Source organism: Vombatus ursinus, unplaced genomic scaffold (genome assembly GCF_900497805.2).
Source record: "Vombatus ursinus unplaced genomic scaffold, bare-nosed wombat genome assembly UNPS02010219.1, whole genome shotgun sequence".
Classification (NCBI taxonomy): Eukaryota; Metazoa; Chordata; class Mammalia; order Diprotodontia; family Vombatidae; genus Vombatus; species Vombatus ursinus.
The window spans coordinates 6,280,867-6,304,893 of record NW_020949997.1 but is presented as its reverse complement, the minus strand read 5'-3'; the positions used below and the strand labels follow the sequence as shown (position 1 = coordinate 6,304,893).

The 24,027-nt window shown below is 38.8% G+C and overlaps 1 protein-coding gene and 1 pseudogene across 3 annotated transcripts; both read right to left on the bottom strand.

Moving 5' to 3' along the window:
* LOC114037017 overlaps positions 1-13,735 on the bottom strand; it is an 18,913-nt pseudogene extending 5,178 nt beyond the window's left edge.
* Positions 13,735-24,027, bottom strand: LOC114037020 (zinc finger protein 525-like). Of its 3 annotated transcripts, XM_027853803.1 has the most exons (6): positions 23,971-24,027; positions 19,468-19,577; positions 17,834-17,923; positions 17,375-17,501; positions 15,744-15,857; positions 13,735-15,138 (listed from the first exon to the last, which is right to left on the bottom strand). In XM_027853803.1, exons 3-6 carry the CDS (start codon positions 17,861-17,863, stop codon positions 14,150-14,152), a joined length of 1,260 nt encoding a protein of 419 aa, XP_027709604.1. In that variant the 5' UTR covers positions 17,864-17,923; positions 19,468-19,577; positions 23,971-24,027; the 3' UTR covers positions 13,735-14,149. The 3 variants fall into 3 exon arrangements, with proteins under 3 accessions (XP_027709604.1, XP_027709603.1, XP_027709605.1); XM_027853802.1 differs by lacking the exon at positions 19,468-19,577; XM_027853804.1 differs by lacking the exons at positions 19,468-19,577; positions 23,971-24,027 and having other exon boundaries at positions 17,841-17,925.

The following is a 24,027-nucleotide window of genomic DNA, read 5'->3' as shown; positions in this document are numbered from 1 at the left end:
GGGATAAACTAGAAGCCTTCTCAATAAGATCAAGGGTGAAGTAAGGATATCCATTATCACTACTATTTCAATAATGTACTATAAGTTCTAGCTATAGCAATGAAATAAGAGAAAGAAACTGAAGGAATAAGAATAGGCAATGAAGAAACAAAACTACCACTCTTTACAGATGATAGGATGATACACTTAGAGAACTCTAGAGAATCAACTAAGAAACTAGTTGAAACAATGAATAATTTTAGCAAAGTTGCAGGATTATAAAATAATCCCATATAAATCATCAGCATTTCTATATAATACCAACAAAGTCCAGCAGGAAGAGATAGAAAGAAAATTCCATTTAAACTAAGTCCAGACAGTATAAAATATTTGGGAGTCTACCTGCCAAGACACAACCAGGAACTATATGAATACAATTACAAAATACTTTTCACACAAATAGAGACAAATTTAAACAATTGGAAAAATATTAATTGCTCATGGATAGGCTGAGATAATACAATAAAAATGACAACACTTTCTAAATTAATTTATTCAGTGCCATATTAATCAAATTACCAAAGAACTAATTTATAGAGTTAGAAGAAATGATAACAAAATTCATCTGGGAAGAACAAAAGATCAAGAATATCAAGGAAATCAATAAAATATGTGAAGGAAGGCAGCTTAGCAGTTTCAGATATAAAACTATATTACAAAGTGATAATTATCAAAATAATCTGGTACTGGCTAAGAAATAGAGTAGGGGATCAGTGGAATAGATTAGGTATATAATACACAGTAGTAAAAGACCATAGTAATCCACTGTTTGATAAACCCAAAGATCCAAACTTTTGGGGCAAGAACTCACGTTCTGAAAAAAACTGCTGGGAAAAACAGAAAACAATCTGGCAGAAACTAGACAATATATCAACATTTCATACTGTATATCAAGATAAGGCCGAAATGGGTATGATTTAGACATAAATGGTGATATCATAAGCAAATTAGGGAAGCATGGAAAAATTTATCTGTCAGATCCATAGATAAGAGTTTATGACAAAGCAAAAGCAAAAATAGATCTTATCAAAAGAGATAAGGAGGGAAACTATATCCTGCTAAAAGGCACCATAGACAATGAAGTAAGATCATTACTAAACATATATGCACCAAATGGTATGGTATCCAAATTCTTAGAGGAGAAGTACAGGGAGTTACAGGAAGAAATAGACAGCAAAACTATACTAGTCGGGGACCTCAACCTCCCCCTCTCTGAACTACATAAATTTAACCACAAAATAAGCAAGAAAGAAGTTAAGGAGGTGAATAGAACATTAGAAAAGAGAGGTATGATAGACCTCTGGAGAAAACTGAATGGGGATAGAAAGGAATATACTTTTTTCTCAGCAGTACATGGCACATACACAAAAATTGACCATGTATTAGGGCATAAAAACCTCATAATCCAATGCAGAAAGGAAGAAATATTAAATGCATCCTTTTAAAACTACTGAACTAATAAATAAAACTAAGAGCTAGTTTTATGAAAAAATCAATGAAATAGATAAACCTTTGGTTAATTTAGTTTAAAAAAAGAAAGAAGAAAACCAAATTACTAGTATCAAGAATGAAAAAGGTGAATCTACCACTAAGGAAGAGGAAATTAAAACAATAATTAGGAACTATTTTGCCCAACTGTATGCCAACAAATTTGACAATCTTAGTGAAATGGATACATATTTACAAAAATATAAATTGCCCAGATTAACAGAAGGGTAAGTCTATAAGAAATGATGAACAGGCTGACTTTAGAAAAACCTGGAAAGACCTGTATGGTCCGATGTTTAGTGAAGTGAGCAGAACCAAGAGAACATTGTATACAATAACAGCCACGTTGTGCAATGACTAATACTGATAAACTTAACCCTTCCCAGAAATACAAGGATCTAAGACATCTCCAAAGGCCTCATGATGGAAAATGCTATCCACATCCAAAGAAAGAACTATGGAATTTGAATGCAGATCGAAGCATACTATTTGCTATTTTTTTTCTCTTCTGTTGAGTTTTGTTTCCTCTTTCTGGTGGTTCCTAATATGTTTAATGGGAATGAATATGCATAGCCTATATCAGATTGTGCGCCATCTTGGGGAGGGTGGTGGGGAGGAAGGGGGAGAAAAATTTTAAACTCAAAAGCATATGGAAGTGATTGTTGATAAATCAAAAAAAATTTTAAAAATTTAAAAAAAGATTAACTACAAAAAAAAAGAATTTATGACCAAATAAGAAATAGAGAAGCTCATGGGAAGTATGGATAATTTTGATTATATGAAATATGATTTATATTCTATTAGATCTGTATTCCAAGGAGATCAAAGAAAAAGGAAAAGGACCTATATGTACAAAAATATTTAGAGCAGCTTTTTTTGTGGTAATAAAGAATTGATAATTGAGGGGAAGCCTATCAATTCAGAATGACTGAACAAGTATGGCATATGATTGTGATGGAATACTGTTGTGCTCCAAGAAATGAGGAGGAGGATGGTTTCAGAAAAACCTGGGAAGAGTTATGTGAACTGATGCAAAGTGAAATGAGCGGAACCAGGAGAACATTGTACACAGTAACAATACTATTGTAAAGATGATCAATTGTAAAAGACTTAACTACTCTGATCAATACAATGATCCACAATAATTCCAAAAGACTCGTGATGCCTTTCATCTTCAGAGACAGAACTGATGAACTCAGGGTGCAGAATGAAGCACAGCATTTTGCACTTTCTCAATTTTTCTTTTCTTTTTCTTTTTTTGCAACATGGCTAATATAGAAATGTTTTGCATGATTTTACATGTATAATGGAGATATATTGCTTGCCTTCTCAATGGATGAGGATGGGGCTGGAACGAAGGAAAGAATTTGGAACTCAAAATAAAAAAAAGAATGTTAAAATCCCACCCTCTCTCTATAAGGAAGCTTTTCCTAATCTCTAGTTCTAGTGCCTTCCTTCTCTTAATTATCTCCTATTTCTCTTGTATACAGCTTGTATATATTTGTTTGCTTGTTGCCTCCTCCATTAGATTGTGAGCTCCTTCTGGGCAGGGACTATCATTTGTCTCTTTTTGTATCCCCAGCACTTAGTATATAGTGCCTGACACAGAGTAGGTACTTAATAAATGTTTACAGACTGACATCTTGTCCCTTTTTTATGCAATGACTCTGTGTACTTACTATCCACTTTCCAGTTTCAATTTCACCAATAACACTAGTACTTCATTCTTGCTTTCCACAAATAGTTAATAATAGCTTCAAGTACTAACTTTACACAGTAAGTAATGCACCAGTTACCACTGTCAAAGAATAATCTCACTGCCTTTTTTGTGCGTAGGGGTGAGGAGCTAGATAACTACTGTAGACAGATAGCTTTACACGCTTCCCTTTTCTGAGCACCTGACTGCCTGATACCAGAATTCACAACTCTAAAACTCTTGCTCCGTGGAGAATGGAAAAAGGCTCTCATGACAGTAGAGTTGGAACAATCTTAGAGATCACTCATCATCCTTATTTGACAGGTGAGGAAAGCAAAGTCCAAGCCATGGAGGTGAGATGACTTGCCTGTGATCATATGGCTGAGAGGTAGAAGAGCTGAGATGTAAACCTGGCCTTCTGTATTCTTCAGTTGACTACAACAGAAAAGCAAATGACAGAAGAAGCCAGAGAGACTACAGGGGAGGAAGCTTATATGAAGGATCTGCCAAAGGTATTGATGGTCAATCTGCTGATATTCCCCTCTAAAGGCGTAATTGTGCATCAGTTTTAGGATTGTTGTTACAAAGAATTATGAGTTAATCAAAGAGGCGCTGGCCCCCACCCTTGCTTTCTTGACCCTCTAATCTTAAATTCAATACTTGACTCCCATACTTGCCTTCTGCTTCCCTTTCATTGTTTACCCCTCTTCTCCTCACCTCCTAAATCCAAGAGCTTTCTCTCCCTTTACCTCTTCTATTTGTTCTTATTCTTGAAAAACTAAGACCTCTTAAAAGTTCTTATGTTACCCAGGCTCTCATGCTTTATTTGGTCCCATCTATGGTGACCTTCACAGTTGTAGATTAGTCACTGTAGCTTCAAAACAGCTCCTATGGGCATGTTTCATGACCATATTTAGTCACAATAAAACAAGTAACTCCATTCTCATCTCTGCATTCACTCCCATTGAGTGAACAGGAGCATTTTAATGTACTGCAGATATTAAATCACAGGTGAAAGTCATTCTTACCTAGTGAAACAAGGTTCCCATAGTTCTCCAGCATCACATCCCTGTAAAGGTCTCTCTGAAAAGGGTTTAGTTGCTCCCACTCCTCCTGGGTAAAATTCACAGCAACATCCTTGAATGTTACTGATTCCTGAAATATAAACACATTTTTACTGGACTCCTTCATCCTGAAGGAAAAGATGAAATTTAAAACATCTTGAGAAATAAACGGGATGTACAGGGTGTGGTCCTGACAATAGTAGACTTGGAGTACTGTGGGATAGGAAATAAAATGGATATATGTGCCTGTCCTTGGACCTTTCTAATTAAGAGTCCTAAGCATCTAGAGAATATTCCATAAAATACATCCATTAGGTTGAAGTTCATCCTCTTAAAGAAGTTGCCATACTCTAAAACCACAACCGCATTTCAGGGAAAAAAGAGGAAAACAATTCACCTGGTATCTGACTGTCAGGAATATAGCTACTATCCCCTTCTTTTCTGTATTCCCTTCTTGAAGAAAGGCAGAATCCTGAGAATATTGGGCTAGAAGGAAAAAAAAAAGGGAAATGACTTTTGGAGGGCTCAGACTCCCAAGACTGGAAATCTCTATATATTATCTGAGTCATCTCTCTATCTCTAAATAATTTAAAAGAGGGAGGTCTGACATAAAAGCTCGGCTCTTTCCCAGGATCAAAGATAAAGGCCACTATTACCTGACACTTGACTTTGTCCCTTTGCTTCTAGAATGTTTCAGATCTGTGTTTCTGATTCAGAAAAATAGCTTGAATATAACAAAAGTGTCTTCGTGTAATCTGGGATGTAATGCTTAATCTCTGTGATTCATTTAATCTTTGCCTTTAATGAAGGAAAATATGTCCATTTTCTTCCACAACCCACTTGATATATAAAGAATCAACTTCTTTAAAGTGGCCTTAGGATATAAGAAGTAATATGGTATGGTGTAAAGAACAAAGAACTGGAAATCAGGAAATCTGGGTTATGGCTCTAGTTCTAGAATTACTTGTATGACCAAAAGAAAATAACTTAATGTCTCATTCACTATCCTTTTTTGGGGGGGAAAGGAGGGAGACAGGAGGGAGGAGGAGCAGGGAGCAGGGAGCTGGTCCTAGCTTGTGACTTAATGTGTAGGGACATAGGTTAGCAACTTCTCTGCAAGTTTTAGTCTCAGAGCATTATCTGCAGGACTGAGAGGTTGTGACCTGTCCAGGGTAACATTGACATTATACGTCACAGGTTGGGACTTAAACCCAGGTCTTTCTGAATTTGAGACTGATTTTCTATCCACCGTAGCTCCCAGCCTCTCTGTCTACTATCCATAAAATAGGAATAATACCAGAGGAGACTATTAATTAATTAGTGATTAATGAGAGCAATTCCATAAACCACTAATGAAGACCAGTTTCATTACTTCAGACTCATAACCTGTTTACTTCACAGCATTCTTATTCTATTAAGATCATATGAGATTAGACATGGGAAAGAAAGTAAAATATTAAGTGTGTCAAACTTTTAATAGTAATTACTACTACTTATTCCTTGTCTCAGATACATATTTAAGACCAAAACTGTATATATTTTTAGAAGGCTCTCTCTATATGTGTTTGCAGTGAAAGGGGATGAAGATGTCTGGGCTCTTAAGGAGGCTGCCTGTTTTCTCCATCTCATACATGGTGAAACAGAGAGGAGGTGCAAACTACCGGATATGGTGGAAAAGCTTATGTTGAAGTGTAAATTATGCTCATCCAACAAGACTAGGGACAGCCCTAACCAGGTCATGTCCAAGTTCTTCTCCCCGATTCTCAATTTTTGGCTCTTCTTACCTCTGGCCCCAAACCTTTGGATCAAATTCTCCACCATAGTCACTGCTTTCTTACTGCTCTCTGGTTGATGTGCTCCCAACCAACTTCCTGGAGAGAACAGGCAGGAATTACTGTGTACTGAAATGAACCGGACCTTCTCTGTGTGGAATTCTGGACTCAAGCTTGGACCTCCAAGTTCTTGGAGTGGGTTCAGTGTCTGCCCGTCCCTCTTGGACTGAAATGACCTGAAGGTCCATGGAATGGGTCTTCTAGTTTGGACTCCTTATCCTTTTCTGGAATTTCAGATTCTCTTGCAGACAAAGGGTCTTAAGGCATCCGAGGGACAGCGAAGGCACAGGCTCCAACAGGAACTTCTTTTGGTAAGGGAGGGAAGATCAACTACCTGTTTTCCTGGCAGAGAGACAACCTCCTGGCAATGCAAAGACTGGATCACTTGTAAGGTTAACAGGGATAGAATAAAGAACAAATCATCACTAGGGACTCAACAACCACAGCCTCTCGTTTCAAACTCAAGGTCTTATATTCAGGGAAAGCCAAGGACCCTGAATGTGCAAATGATCCAGAATATGAGCACCAAGTAATAATGACACTATAATTTAATAATTATAGAGTTCCTAATGTTGGTTCAGATGCCATCACGTAGACATACAGATACTTGAACATATATGATGCATACAAAGACATGCTGACACATTCAGTCTCTACTTTTACCCTAAGAAGTTACACAAACTACTACTCCTCCCACCCACCACTCAAAGCCAAACTCCCAAATCTGGATCGGATACAAAGGCACACATTTATTTTTAATCAAATTTTAGTTATATCTTCTGTTTTTACATTGAGTAAAATTTCCCCTGGAAACTTTGCTCTCCTCCCAGAGAAATATACCATATAACATTTTTTTAAGAGTAAAAGAAAAAAATTCACCAAAACTGATTGGTACATTAAAAAAATCTGATAATATATACATGTTCCACATTCCATGTATACTGCCCTCCTATCTCTCAAAGAAACAGAACAATGTATCTTCTCATATTTCTTATTTGGGACCAAGATTATTCTTCATAGTTTCAGAATATGTATCTTCATTGTTTTGTCGTTGTTCATTCTATTTACATTTATGTAATTATTGTTTTCCTAGCTCTGATTACTTCACTTTGTATCAGTCCATGTTAGTCTTTCCGTGATTCTCTATATTCATCACGTTAGTTGTTTCTTACAGCACAATAATATTCTATCACACTCATGCACCACAATTTGTTCAGCTATTTTCCAATCAATAAGCATCTATCTACTTTGTTTCTGGTTCTTTGCTATGACAAAAAATGCTGCAATATACGGGTATACATGGAGCTTTTCTTTTTGACAATTACCTTGCTAGGGTATGTGCCTAGTACTACGGAATCTCTGGGTATAAGGTAATGGTTATTTTAGTCACTTTATCTGCATAATTCTAAATTACTTTCCATAATTATTGAACAAATTCTCAGCTCCACTAACTATGCATAATTGTGCCTGCTCTTCCACAACTTCCTCAACACTATTTTCATCATTTGTCATCTTTGCCATTTTAATGATTATGAGGTAAAATTTCAAGATTGTTTGATTTATACTTCTCTTATTATCAGTGATCTGGAACATTCTTTTATATGGCTGTCAATAGTTTGCAATTCTTCTTTTGCGAACTATCTGTTCATAATTGTTTATTCACTCACCTACCAGGGAATGGTTTTTGGTCTTTTATATTCTTTTGCCTATATATCTTTGATGCTAAACCCTTATCCAGGGAATATGACACAAAGATTTATTTTCTCATTGACTTCTTCTCTTTTTATCCTAGATGAATTAATTCTGTTTATGCAAATTTTTTCAATTTCATGTAATTAAAATTATTTTATCTTTTACATTTCTCTCTATCCATTGTTTGGTTAAGAATTCATCTCCTGGATAGAGAACATTATGAAAAGCAAAATGGATAACTTTGATTACATTAAATTGAAAAGTTTTTGCACAAACAAACCCAATGCAACCAAGATTAAAAGGAAAGTAGAAAATTGGGAATTTTTACAACCAGTCTCTCTGATAAGGGCCTCATTTCTAAAATATATACAGAATTAAGTCAAATTTATAAGAATACTAATCATTCCCCAATTGATAAATGGTGAAAGGATATGAACAGGCAGTTCTCAGATGAAGAAATTAAAGCCATCTATAGTCATATGAAAAAATGCTCTAAATCACTACTGATTAGAGAAATGCAAATCAAAACAACTCTGAGGTACCATATCCCACCTATCCAATTGGCCAACATGACAAAAGAGGAAAATGATAAATGTGGAGAAGATGTGGGAAAACTGGAACACTAATGCATTGTTGGTGGAGTTGTGAAATGATACAACCATTTTGGAGAGCAATTTGGATCTATGCCCAAAGGGCTATAAAAATATGCATACCCTTTGACCCAGCAGTAGCACTTCTACGGCTATATCCCAGAGAGATCATACAAATGGGAAAAGGACCCACATGTACAAAAATATTTATAGCAGCTCTTTTTGTGGTTGCAAAGAATTGGAAATTGAGGGAATGCCCATCAGTTGGGGAATGGCTGAACAAGTTGTGGTATACGAATATGATGGAATACTATTATGCTATAAGAAATGATGAATAGGCTGACTTCAGAAATACCTGGAAAGACTTGTATAGTCTGATGCTGAGTGAAGTGAGCAGAACCAAGAGAACGTTGTACACAATAACAGCCATGTTGTGCAATGACTAATTGATAAACTTAACCCTTCTCAGAAATACAAGGATCTAAGACATCTCCAAAGGCCTCATGACAGAAAATGCTATCCACAAAGAAGAAAGAACTATGGAGTTTGAATACAGATCAAAGCATACTATTTGCTATTTTTTTTTCTTCTGCTGTGTTTTGTTTCCTCCTTCTGGTGGTTCCTCCTATTGGTTCTAATTCCTACTTATAACATCACTAATGTGAAAATATATTTAATAGGAATGTATATGTATAACCTATATCAGATTGTGTACCGTCTTAGGGAGAGAAGTGGGGAGGGAGGGAGAGAAGTGGGGAGGGAGGGAGAGAAAAATGTAAAACTCACAAGCTTATGGAAGTGATTGTTGATCATTCAAAAGAAATTAATTTTAAAAAAGATAAAAAATAAAATATATAAAAAATAAAGATAAAAAAAGAATTCATCTCCTGCCTGTAGGTATCAAAGGTATATGATCTGTTTCTCTTCTAAAATTTTTATGGTATGATTTTTAATATCCAGGTAATGTATCCATTTTGAATTTATTATAGAATATAGTATAAGATGTTAGTCCAAACTTAATTTCTGCCAGAATGATTGCCAGTTTTCCCACTAGTTCTTATCAAGTAGTGAGCTCTTTCCTAAGTAATTTACGTTTATGTTTTTGTCAAACACTAGATTACTGAGTTCTATCATTTTTATTTTTGTCTAGTCAATCCCACTATTATTTAACAAATAACAATGGTTTTACTGATTGCTGCTTTTCAAGAGTTTGAGGTCATACATTTACTTTAAGCCCTAAATTCCTCCCCCAACCACAACTTCATTTTCAGTGGATGACTTAGTTTCAAACTTTATTTATGGGAAAAGAAACCAGTTCATTCAGTAGCAGTTCTTCATAGAATTCTATTTCTGTCTATGGTCTCATCCTTCCCCGCAATCTCAGAGGGAGAGGCAACCTTTTCTAAAACCATCTACTGGATTCCATCCTCTCCTACCTCCTCTAGTGTCCATGTTTCCAAATTTTCTCCTCCTTCTTTAGCACCTTCAACATCTACTTTTGTATAGGTTTACATTGGATTCATGAAAATAAATCTGAATCCACTTTACAGTACTATTACCCTGTCTGTATCTCCATCCTGTCCACAAGGACAGCATCACTGACTCTGCCAAAATCTAGATAATCATTGTCAAAGCATCCCATTGATGTACATGTTCAGTAACCCTATCAAAAGGAGAATGACATTAGTCTTGTACTTCATTCTATCTGGGGGAGTCAGAAAAGCCCTGAAAAAGAAGATAGCACCTATGCTGGGCCATGATGGAAGGACTTTCATGGTTCTGCTAACTCTCTGAAGGTTCTCTTCTTTTCTTTCTCATCTCTTCCCACTCCTCACAAGGCACTACTGCTTTAGCCTGCTGCATGTCTCTTTACAGGGCTTTCATAACAAGGTTACCCACTGTCATTGCTCAGTGTCCAGGTATAAATTTCTATGTTGATTCCAAAATCTCTATCCCCAACTTTGAGCTCTCCTTGAAGGTTACCGAGATTCTATGATTCCCCTGAACTACTATATACAAGAACAAGAGACTCTCTAGTCCTTGATTACTACCACGTTCAGCTTTCTCTCTCTGAGTATTGATAGAAAAAGGGATGGAGGATCACTAAATTGGCAAGATAGCAGGGTAGTTGTATAAGTCAGAAAAACACACCAAAGCTACAGTAATGAAAGCTGAATCAACAAGCTGAGCCAGAAACCCCACACAAGGAAACAGTGTTGTGGAAGCAACACTGGACAGTTGAAATCCTACAAGGAAACAGTGTCATAAAAGCAACACTGGACAGTTGAAATGCTGAAAGCATTCACTCTCTTTATCAAGTCTCCAAGACCACCCCGAATTTTGGGCACAGCCAGAACAAGCAGCCTCACTGGCTTATGTCTCAGGGTATGATTGCAGTGGCCCCCCAACCCAGCAGCTCCCTAGCAGTGACTTATAACCTCCTTCCACCCCTCACTCCATAAAAGACAGGAAAAAAAAAACAACCTTGTCCAACTGTGGAAAGAGAAGAGTGTGAAACTTTTTTTTTTTAATTTAAGAGGGGGAAGAGAAGAGTGCAAAAGAGACAGCAGCACAAACCCAGATAGAGAAAAGAGGGTTTATGTGCTCAAAAACGAAGGGACCTGAAGTCAGTCCTTTCTCCCATTGAGTTAATCTGGACAGAGATGTAGCTGGGACCCTAATTTGAGAAGGCTGAGAACACCCAACTTGAGGAGACTTGTGTAGAAGAAATCTTGTGACCCTGGTGGAAAGAGGAGGTGGCAAACAGTAACAAGAAAATCCAGAGAAAAACTACTGGGAATATAAAAAAAAACAAACAAACAAACAAAAAAAAAAAAAAAGAAAGAAAAAGAAAAAACCTCCAAAAGAAAAAGTTCAGTATGACACTAGCACCAAAGCAGAAAAATAACAGGTGAGGTACATAAATCCAGAAGGAAAAGTAAATTTTTTAAAGACAAATAATAAATGCCATATTTTTAAATAAAGTGAACCAAAAACAGCCAATGAAAAAGAACTCTCTCCCAGTATGATGGTGAGCAGATCAGTTCACACACAAATATTCTAGTAATGATAAAAAAAAGTACAGCAGCCCTAATAATAATCAAGAAATTCAAAGTAACTACAGTGAGTGCCTTCATCCAGCTCAGGGCTACACAAGGAGAGAGAGAAGACAGAAGACTTCCAGTACTCAGGAAAAGGTCCAGCTAGAAAAGCAGGGGTGAGCACAGTGCTAAGAAGCTGTGAATTTGACTGAATTACTTGGAAGAGAAATGCAAATTAAACAACTTTAAGATTTCACCTAAGACCCAGCAAATTGGCAAAGAAGACAAAAGACAGTAAGAGTCAATACTTAAGAGGCTGTGGGAAGACCTGCAAACTAATACATTACTCGTGGAGTTATGAATTGGCCCAACTATTCAGGAAAACAATTTGGAATTATATGGGGGGAAAAGTTACTAAATTATTCATAGGCTTCAACTCAGAGCTCCCACTGCTGGGTACATGCTTTAGGTAGTCAAAGGCAGAAAGGTCTCCTATTGATCAAAATATTCAAAGCAGCACTTTTTGTGTTAGGAAAGAACTGAAAAGAAAATGGGCACCTCTCTACCGAGGAATGGCTAGACAAACCGTGATGTGTACATGTCATGGTTTATAGTCCTGCAAAAAAAAAAAAAATTATGAGACATCCAGAAAAATAAGGAGAAAATATGTATTATTAGATTGTGAGCTACTCAAGAGTAGGGACTATCTTTTGCCTCTTTGTAACACCAGTACTTACTTAGCACAGAGCCTGGCACATAGTAGGTGCTTAATAAATATTTATTGATATTTATAGCAGCTCTTTTTGTGGTGGCAAAGAATTGGAAATTGAAAGAATGTCCATCAATTGGGGAATGGCTGAACAAGTTGTGGTATATGAATGTAATGGACTACTACTATTGTTCCATAAGAAATGATGAGCAGGCAGATTCTAGAAAAACCTGGAAAAACTTACATGAACTGATGCTGAGTGAAGTGAGCAGAACGAGAACATTGTACACAGTATCAGCAACATTGTGTGATGATCAGCTGTGACTGACTTCCTTCTTCTCAGCAATACAGTGATCCAAGGCAATTTCATAAATATTTATTGGCTAACTGAATTTATGCAGAGTGAATTAAGTAGAACCAGGAAGGCAATATAAACCAAGAGAAAACCAATAGGCTGAAAAGGGCAGTAAGAGAAAACTGAATGCTCAATAATTATAAAAGCTTATCTTGGCACTGGTGGAGGGAGGAGGAATTATACCTCTCTCCTTTCACTGGAAGAGTGGGGGCCTACGTGGGTGGACGACAGCACCAACAAGTGAGGTTGATGTGTTGGTGGGCTCTGCGCAACTGTTCGCTCCCCCTTTGCTGCAAAGGAAGGATGGAGGATAGGAGGGGAGGAGGCGAATCAAGCAATCAATAAATCGATCAGCAAGCATTTATTTAGGCACTGGGTATACAAATATAAAGAATAAAAATAAATGGATCAAAAACAAAAAAGTCATGGACTTGAACCAAATGAGCTTTCCTGTATGGGGGGGGGAGACAGGTGGAGAGGGGAGGGAGGGGGTGTTATGTCCTTGCACCTTCCCATCCCCTCCAAATAAGGCTGGAGAACAACTGTCACAGGGAGCGGGGCTTTTGTTCAAAAAGGGGCGGGGGTGGGGTGGAGGGTGTTTTCGTTCCACGGGGCAGAAATAGCATTAGGAATCTGAAGATCTGGGTGCGAATCCATGACTTGGATTCCCAGAGACCCCCTCCCCTTGTTGATCCAGCCGCTTCCTTCAGGCCACACATAAATGTACACACACGGACACACATACAGACATACACAGATACACACGCATATTTTTACCACCGTCCCACCTGAGCCAGTCCACACAAGCTCCAGGCTCCAAGTCCCAAGCCGAACGACGCCTGCGCACACCCTAACGCCCCGCGCGGACTCTCCTTCCCAGCAGCCTCAGCGGTTCCCTGCCCCAGGTTCCTAAAGCTTGTAAGGGCATTGAACTACTCCAAGTGGAAAGGTCTTCTGGGAAATTGAGTCCAAGTCCCCATACCTTGGGACTCTAGCTCCTTTGGGAAATGTAGTCTGGGATATCCGTCAGCGCAGGCTCAGAGAGGGTCCTGGGCAGAGGCGAGTCACCATGGTAATCGCCACTTGCTTGTGGGCAGTATGGATGGGGAAACTGAGGCTCAGAGTTGGCTAGAGAGGAAGCTGTTGCGATCTGAGACGTTGAGACCCCTCAAAGACTGGAGAACCGGATGGGGTCGTCTGGAATGAATTCACAGACTCAAGCATTCTTTAAGTCAAAGTGGCAACGATTTATTGTTACGCTTTTCAGCGGGCAGGGATAGGTCTTTCTTTTCCTCTTCCCCCCCAACTCCTTTTCCACCATATATAACATTCTTAGGGTATAGTTCTGGTACTAGAATGATTAAATAAAAAGATATAAAGTTTTGTAGATATTATATAATGCTTTCAAAAGGAGGCACCAATTCATGGCTATATCAGTAGTGTTAGAGTGTGCCTGTTTTTTCACAGCCTTTCCAACATTGAATTTTATCCTTTTAAAACCACCACTGCCAATATTATCAGCTTAGGGGAAGTACATATGAAAATATTTGTTTTGGGGTAGCACCAATCTTGTGCTAACTTGTATTTCGTATTTAACAAAGTGATAAACCTGAGGTTTTGCCTAAGACATCATATTCTCAGGGTTACTCTCTGGCATAACGTCGCTGATGTTGGATGATTGATGCCTTGCTACAAAAAGTTTTTCCACACACACTGCATAGATAGGGTTTCTCTCCAGAATGGGTTTTTTGATGTCGAGTAAGTGATGGAAAATCAAAGAAGGTTTTTCCACATTCATTACATCCAAAGGACTTTTCTTGAGTATGGATCCTCTGATGTAGAGAAAGGGATGAATGTCTAGCAAAGGCTTTTCCACATTCATCACATTCATAGGGCTTCTCTCCAGTATGAATTCTTTCATGAACCATTAGGGATGAAGGGTTTAAGAATGGTTTCCCACATTCACTACATTTATAGGGACTGTCTCCTGTATGAGTCATATGATGTCTCATAATGGCACTTCTATGCCTGAAAGCTTTTCCACATTCATTACATTTATAAGGCTTCTCTCCAGTATGAATTCGTTCATGTTCAGTAAGGGATGAATGTTTAGAGAAGGCTTTTCCACATTCACCACATTCATAGGGCTTCTCTCCAGTGTGAATTCGCTTATGGGAAGTAAGGTAAGAATGGTTCAAGAAGCATTTTCCACATTCCTTACATTTATAAGGTTTTTCTCCAGTATGTGTTAGCAGATGTCGTGTTAGATTACATTTCCAGCTAAAGATTTTCCCACATTCATTACATTCATAGGGACTCTCTCCAGTATGACTTCTCTGATGTTGAGTAATAGATGACCAGTCAATAGTTTCCCCACATTGGTTGTATTCTTGGCCTTGCCCCTTAGTGGTGTTTTGGGGGGGAATAATTAACAGATGCCTAGAATCTCTCTCACGGGAAAGGAACGTCTCCCATGTCTTCCCTTCAGAGTTTTCCTTCTTCCTGTCCAATGTGCCACCAGGTACTCGAACTCCTCTACATGCAGAGTCTACTGTTAATGTTCCTAATGATTCCACTTCTTCTGGAATTTTCTGCTTTGGAGATGACTTCCGGGTGTCACAACTCTTCCAGTCTGAAACCAAGAGAAAACACAACTATAATAAGTTCTCTGTGTTATTTAAAAAAAAAGAAAAGAAAAAGTTCCAACAGAAAGGATAATGAAACTGAAAATAATGACCCCAAAACATTTAGACAGAAAAAATACAGGAAGCAGGAAACAAAATTGGGTTATTGGGCCCCTTGCTCATTAAGAAGCTGGAGAAAAGTGATTAGCTCCCTAAGCAAAGTGAGCAGAAAACATGAAATCCAGGACTGTGGGAAAAGTCACCAGAGCAATGTGGAGTCTAATGAGTAGGAAGGGCAGAGATTGAATTATATGATGGAATCCAGAAAAATTAACTTTCAGTCAGTAAGGGAGGTGATGCTAGGAAAAGGCAAATTGAGAGGAAGTGCTAGTAGATAGTAAAAGACACATGAAAAGGGAAGAAGAGGAATCACAACTAAGGAAAAGGTGATACTTCACCCTGGGGAAGATAGGAGACACAGCTTTCCTGCCTGTGTTGCTCATGGCAATAACAACTGTAGCAGGCCTTGAGACCACTGAGAACAGTGATCTCTCACCAAACTGCCAGGCTGTACTTAACAGTGATTTCTTTATTTCTGGTTCTCAATACTCACCCAAAGAAGAATTGTTTGGCAACTCTCTTTCTTTAGCTCTTGGCAGACCAAGTAACCATGGCTCTTTGCCTTGTTCCAACTGGAAGATCACATCAGGTTTAGATATTGGAAGTCCTATTGGTGGAAAGGAAATGTCAGTATCAGTCAACATTTATATGGATGGCACTGTTTGCAAATCCTTTACATACACTGTCACAATTTTATTATAAACCCATGAAGTAAATATGATAGGCATTATTATCCCTACTTTAGAAAAGTAGAAACAGACTCATGGAGGCTAAGTGACTTAGCCATGGTCACAGAGTTTTGTCCAAAAACACAGAACTGTCCCAGAAGTCATAAATATAATTCTCATACAGACTCACTCATATACTCATTAACTCTTTACAATATCTTGGTCTTTCTATTCACTCCTGAGCTCTCTGAAATACTTTTATAATTACTGATGCAGCAGTAGCACTACAGCACCGGCAGGGACTGGTTTCCATGTTTTCACACAACACTGAGTCCCTCAGCTCTCTATTTGGAGGTAGACACAATGTTTCACCAGGAGTCCTTTGGAATTGTGGTGGGTCCCTGCATTAATCAGAGCTCCAAAGTCTTTTAATGTTGACTGATTATTTTAAAAACATTACTGTTTCTCCGTAAATTATTCTCTTGGTTCTGTTCACTTGCTCGATAGTGTCCACTGAAATTCCTTCTCTCGCTATGGTTTTGTTCTTTATTTTGTCAGGTTCAGCGTCCAGGTATTCTGATATTGAGTGCCTAAAAGATCTTGACAGTACTGGCCCCCAACTGATTTAGGTAGTTTCCCTCCCAAAGTTTCCCTCTTCCAGCAGGCTCCATAATATCATTGCTGGGGCTTGTGTTTATAGAGGCCTTCATTTTCTTTAGTCTAGTCACCTCCTTGTCACCAGTGTTAAGTCATAGCACCTTTCTGTAGCACACCCTATCCTCCAGCACAGATTTTAAAATAAAAAATTTCTCTTCTACTTAGGGCATGTCAAAAATATTAAAAAAATTAAAAATTCAACAAAATAAAACACACAGATAATGCAGCCATCTCTATTACCTTTTTAAATTTGAGTTCCCCCCTCCCACCCAGGACTTTTTTTCCTCTGCCTATTGTTCCATATACTATAGTATTGGCCTACTGGCTTCACTGTACACCTTAATGCCTACTAGATACTCTGTTCTCCCATCATTCTGAGCTATTCCAATGAGCTCTGCCCCATGCCTTTGTTTCCCCACCCTGTCAGTTTTTGACTCAGCAGGTGACTCCTCTGCTTTTGAGCCCCTCACCCCTCACCCTTCTAAATTCAAGAACTTCTTGTACCATATACTCGCTCCTCTACTTTTTCTTATTCTGGAGATAGATTTCTTTAAAAAGTCTGTGGCATTCCACCTTTCTCTAAGCAGCAAGACTTCATTGTTACCTTCAGTTATATCCCAGTGCAGCAAGGTTTCAAAGTAGTTTCTGTAAGTATCTCTTATGTGACCACACTTCAGACATAGTCACAGTGAAATAAATATAAATAACTACAAGCACATCTCTGTACTCACTCCCATTTAACAGAGGAATGTTTTAACATGGGGCAGATGCTAGATCACAGGGTGGAAGCCTCTCTTACCCAGTGACACGAGGTTTCTATAGTTCTCCAGCATCACATCCTTGTACAGGTCCCTCTGAGCAGAGTTCAGCTGTCCCCACTCCTCCTGGCTAAAGTTCACAGCTACATCCTTGAATGTCACTGATGCCTAAAATACAAAGACATTCTTACTCAGCCATGGAAGCCACAACCCCAGGGGAAGGGGTAAAATTGAAAACATTTGGAGAGACAGAGGCAATGTTGAAGGCTCTGAGTACCATGTGGTAAGGGGAAAAGTAGAGGCCAATGACCTAAGGTAGAAGGACAGCTTGACTCTGTGTCACTGTGCCTATCACTGGGCCCTACTGAGGAAGAGCCTCGTTAATGAGAGATATTCTTCACACTCCATGTGGGTAGAGAAGATCCATGAAGAGTAGAGAAAGTTGCCGTACTCTGGAAATTGTGACAACATTTCAGGGGAGAGAGAAACACCCAATTCACCTGGTACCTGACTGCCAGGAATGTTGGCATTATTCCCTCTTCTTCTGTCCTTTTTCTCTTACAAAAAGGCAGAGTCCTGAGAACTGGGGGCTGGGGAAGAAAAGAAGGAGACATTGAGGGAGAATGGTCTTGTTTTATGATGATTCCATAAACGACTTATAAAAATCATTTTTCATTATCTCTTAGTAAAACACCTCACACATTATACTTTATCTATGTCAAATCATTCTTGGTAAAGTCCCATGAAATAAGAGAAGGAAAAGTATGCAAAACAGTAACATGTGACAGACTTTTAATGGTAAGGAATTCTAGCTATTGCTCATTTCATTTCACAGATAGAAAGATTGAGGAAAGAAAGGGAAGAAACCTCTAAAGAGATTTCCCTGGGTTTTTGGAGTGCAGGACAATGAACAGATTATGCTTTTAACAGAAGCAGCCTGTTCTTTCTATGCTTTACCTTTCTTCCTATGATTATACACAGTGAGCTAAATCTCAGCTGAGCAACTCAGAGGTTCCACAACTACTACTAATCTTCTCTGACAGATGCCAGAGCTACTGTATTGGTGAAGTCTTCCCATCCGTATCAGTGACAATAGGCCTTGCCTGGCTCCCATCTTTATGAGGCCCCCTTAGCTCAGCCATTCTTTGCAACATCATAATTTACAACCAGGTCATTTTATAGCTGCACACATGAAGGAAAGATGGTGTTATAAAATAAGCTACTCTTCTCCTCTGTGGCTTCAACCAGCGCAGGGATGATCTCCATTGAGTAATGGGTTGAAAGAATTTTCCTTCAGTGAAAATGAAAGGAGAGGACAGGACACGATATAGAGGCCCTATGAGGTAAAAATTGGGAAAATCAAATTGATTCTGTTATTGATTCCATTCTGTATCACTACCAACATTTTTGTAAGTGCCTAAGTCATATTTCATTTGTCTCAGAGTTAAGTTTGGAAATTCAACATTCCTGTAAATCACTCATTTTCTCTAAGTTTAGAAGTTCAGTTCTCCTGTTCTAAATTCTTGCCTCAAGAACATCTGCTGTCCTTGAAGGATGCAGGTGAACACCAGGGAGTCTGATCCACTGTGTCTAAACTGTACTTGCAACTGGACTCAAACAATGAACATTTCTTTGTGACAGGATGGAAGGCGGAGTTGTTGCTAGCTGCTCATTCTTAACTTCCAGCCAATCATACTGTTCCTCATGCCTGTGATGCTTCAGACTGTGTAACAAATCATACTGTTTTCTTCATCTATGATGCAACAAGCTTTGTAACCAATCATGGAGGAAAACATTTCCCATTTATGATGCTGCTTTCTAGTTTTTGGACGTTCCTCCTTTTGTCTGTAAAAATGATGTTTGCCCTTATTTGGGGTCTTTTGGTTTGCTGAGGTGCTAAAGACCCCTTTAATTGGTAACTGCTAGCCTTATCAATAAATTGAACTTGCTTGGAACTTTGTGCATCAGTTTACCTTAATTTCTACAGTAACAGATGAATCTTCAAATACACTCACTCAGTAAGAAGAGGGAAAAGCCATGATCCAGTTTTGGTCCTTTTCTTTTCCCCAAGTCTCATTTTTTTTTAACCATTCTCATCTCTATTTGGCAGGGGTCAAGTTTTTACCATCCTCACCTCTATTTGGTAAAGGCCTTTGGTTCAAATTCTCCACCTTCTCACTGCTCTTTGGACATCATGCTTCCAATCCAACTCCTTGAGCATGACGGTCAGAAATTACCCTGGTACTGGAAGGAACGGATTTTTCTTTGTATAAATCTCTAGCTTTGAACATGAACATCCCATATCCTGCAGTAGGTCTGGTGTCTGTCAAGGCCTTGTTCCCTCCTGGTATTGAAACTGGAGGTCCATCAAATGTGTATTTTTAAGCTGAATGGAATTCTCTTCAGGAACCCAAGTTTTCCCTGTAGAGCAAGAAACTAAGGAATCTGGAGATCAACAAAGGATCGGGCTCTTGCCCAAATGGACTTTTGAGTAATTAGGGGATGGAGGAAGAGAGTACAAATGTTTTTCTCTCTGACAGAGCACAAATTCTCTGGAGCCACAAAGGCTGGATCATGAGTTTCTATCAAGGACTGATAAAGTGATAAAGGGGGAAAAAATCAGCATTAAGGAAGTATAAACCACAGATGCTTGGTTCCAGCCTCAAGGAGCTGCATGCAGAGAAAGTCACTGATCCAAAATACAGAAATCATCTACTATATGAGCATAAGGAAGCAATGTGGCACTAGTGTTTGACAAGCATAGAGTTCCATTGAGATCTTTTTTTTTTTTTGAGGCAATCGGGGTTATGTGACTTTCCCAAGCTAGTGAGTGTCAAGTGTCTGAGGCCACATTTGAACTCAGGTTCTCCTGACTCCAGAGCCGGTGCTCTATCCACTGTGCCACCTAGGTGCCCCCATTTGGATCTTTTGGAAGCAAAACATTAGGGTCTCAAATTTGTAGAAAATTGAAATTAAGAAACACATATGATTAACTACATTTTTCAAGATGACATTTAAAAGCTATTAGTTGATTAAAATAAAAAATCTATCTGTTTATATTAACATACACTGTATCTTAAAACATTAGTATTTTAATATATATGACAAGATGGATATTAGCTTATTCTCATAAAACTACTATGTATCTTTGATAAACACTGCTCCTAGGTTGTCATTTTAATGGTGTAAAACCCCAGTTTGACAGCAGGCACTGCCTTTTGCCTTTCTTTGTATCCCCCAGCTCTGGATATGAAGTGCCTGGACCACAGTAGGTGCTTAATAAATGTTTATTGACTCGCAACAGTATATGGTAATTTATATGGTAATAATGTAGAACTTTCTAGCCTTTTCCATAAGGACTTTTCACAAGAGTCTATAAGATCCAGACCTGTGTCTGACTGGTACAATTAGCTAATAGAAAGGAATCTCTAAATGGCAACAACTCTCCAAACAATTGTTTGAATATTCAACAATAAAAAAATTTCTACTAGATCTGATCACTAAAAATAAAAAAAGACCATATACTTACACAGATATATGAAACATACAAAAAGAGACACTCATTGCCTTTCATCCTAAGCAGGTAGACAAATTAAATCCTCCTGCCCCAACAAATTTAGTTCAAATACTGAGATATACATGCTGTTTAAACCCTCAGTTTCATTACCCTTTATACCTTCATTTTCTATGGATGAATTAATAGATGAGATCATCCAGTTGCAATTCACCAGATTACCATTTTACCTCAGAAACTGTATCTCTGCTTTCATACTTTCCTTTGGTATGTGAGGAAGAGGTAATTGTTCAAGATATGTTTTTATTGGTGTCTGATGTCTTTACTTCAGTCACTTCTAGGGGAAACAGTCTTCCCTTTTTTAAAGCCAGCCTCCCTCGATCTGAATTTCATCACCTCCCATGTCCTTTAACATTCAAGTCCCAAAATAATCATCACCAACCTTTGTATCGCCAATCTCTTCTTCTGTGCTTTTACTCCTATGTGTAAACTTGATTGTTAAACCAAACTTTATATTGATCCCTAATAAACTTTACCTTATTATATTTGGTTCTGGCCTGTCAGGATTTTTTTTTTGTCCTGACTCAGATTCAAAGTTAGTTATCCTCACTATCTTTGTGCCATATGTAAGTTTGACACACATAATTTATGCTTTTATTCAAGAAATGAAGCAGTATGATACAGTAGAAAGGACTTTAGATTTGGAGCCAGAGAACCTCAATTTAAATTCTGGTTTTTTAATTGATTACTTGTGTGATTTTGGGCAAATCACTTAACTTTGCTGGGCTTCAACATCCTCATTTATAAAGTGAAGGAGATAGACTAGATGACCTCTGAGGTTCTTTCAAGCTATAAATCTATGATCCTATGTTAAGATCTTACAAATGATTAAAATGTTGAATGGCATAAGCCGAGCGAAGCTCCCGGGGCACCCCACTGGAGGCCTCCTTCCAGGCCATACTCTCATTATTCTTTGTACCTGACCCTTTGATGAACACTAACGTTATATTGTCCAGTCCTTACTTATCTACTCCATCCACAAGCATAACACGTAGAGCCTTTGCCAAAATTTAAGTAAACTATATCTTCAATACTCCTTCGATCTGTCTAAATCAATTTAGTCAAAAGAGAAAATGTGGTTAATACGGCATGAATTTATCTATCTAGGGGAATTAGGAAAGGCTTCGAGGTGGCATTTAGGCTAGGCCTTGAAGGAAAGACTTTTCCTGGTTGTTGTTAACTCTAGGGAGATTCTTCCCTTCCCCCCTTTCCTTCTCCCACCCCTACCTGTGGATATATCACAAGGTTCTATCTCTGCCTCCTCCACTTTTCTCCATGTACAACTTCTATGGTTCTCTCATAGCTTCAATAATACTTTCCATGTTGAAGACTTCTAAATATTCTATAGGCTCAACTCTAAACTCTCCAGGATAAAGAGAATTCTTCTGGGGGCCAGGATGGTAAGAAAGAAACATGACCAAAGCATTTGGTTAGATATGAGTTTGGGGATACAGTGTTGTAAGTACAGGGATACAGATATAAAGCTATCTTTATGAGTGGAGGAGATCACGAAGGAAGAAAGTATAAGATGAGGTTGAAGGCAGAAGCCTCTGTAAGGGAACAGAAGGAGGGATAGGGGCCACAGAAGTGATCAGAGAGGTAGGAGGTGAACCAGGACAGTGAATATCAATGAAAGAAAGCCAACAGAGTAGTAGAAAGTTTCTAGCAGTGAGTGGTCACAAGTGTCATACGGTGAGACTTCAAGTAGAATGGGAAGTGAGAAAAGGTCACTGTACTTAGGAAATGGGAGATATTTTTTCCCAGACTTACTGGTATAGTTATTTTCACTATTTTATTACTAAACAGTCTTCCTTATTACTAAATTACTTAGTCTTACTTATTAGTAAATAGTCTTAATTCAGTTAACAAATAAACAGGAGCACCTTGTGACAGCTGTGTCCATTCAAATGTGTGTGGGGTAAGCCAGTTCATTAACACATTACTAATACCAGGACCACCTGGTATGAGTCTCAGGAGATGTCAGTGACCAAGCATGAGGACAGTGCTGACACTGTCCAGATAGAAAATTTTAAAGTCATCATTAAAACTTATCAGCAATTTCTAAAACTGATTAATAGGAAATTGTCATAGGTGGCCAGATTTTTGATTGGAAGCCATGAGACAAAGAGGAAGGCAATTGGGGAGGGGAGTGTAAAAGCACTGGATTTTGAATCAGAAGCTTAAAGATTTAGGAGCTGTTTGATATGGGCAAGTTAAGTTTGCCTCTCTAGGCCTCAGTTTCCTTCTCTGTAAAATTCTGTGGTTCAATTCAATTCATACACTGGAAACACCACCCAATTTATAGTCACCTGGTTTAATCCCCAACGCCGCACCTTACCACCTGATTAATATTGTTCAAGTCATTTAACCTGTCTAGGCTTCAGTTTCCTCATTGGTAATATTACAGGGCTGGAATCGATGACTTACACGTTCCCTTCTGGCTCTCAATGTAGGAGCCCACAATTTCTAAAGTCCCTTCCAGATTTGATGGTTTCTCACATTAATTAAAAGCAGATTCTGACAGCTTTTGTTCTTCCCCCCATCTGTACTGACCACCACTCCAAGTCTCTCTCCTCCTGCCCCAATGAGAGAGGCATGACTTACTACTTTTTACAGAGTAATACAGGTGTTGCTTGGAAAAGCCCCCGACCTGAACGAACCTCAAAGTACACTCCTGTCCTCGGCTCCAAACAAGCTTTCGTGAAGGGGCGGGGGGAGGGGGGAGGGGTACAGAGTGATTTTACGTCCCTCTTGCACCCTATCCTCAGCACCTATGAACCTTCCCCTCCTCCCCAGCCACAAAACAGGGGCCGGGCTTTTCTCCGGAAAAGGGGAGAGAGTTTTCGTCCCAAGGGACAGAGACTGCAATAGGAGTCTGAAGATATAGGTGCGAATCCAGCTGTGCCTCGGATCCCGAGAGGACACCCCGGCCCCCACCCGCCCCGTGTCCGCTGACCCCTCTTTCCTCAGGCCACACACGGGGAGGCACATAACGCATACGGACATACGAACAGACAATACGGACACACACACAGACACGCACGCGCGCGCTTACGCTTTTACCTCAGTCCCACCGAAGCCAGTTCGAAGAAGTCCTGGTCTCCAGGTCCCACACTGAAC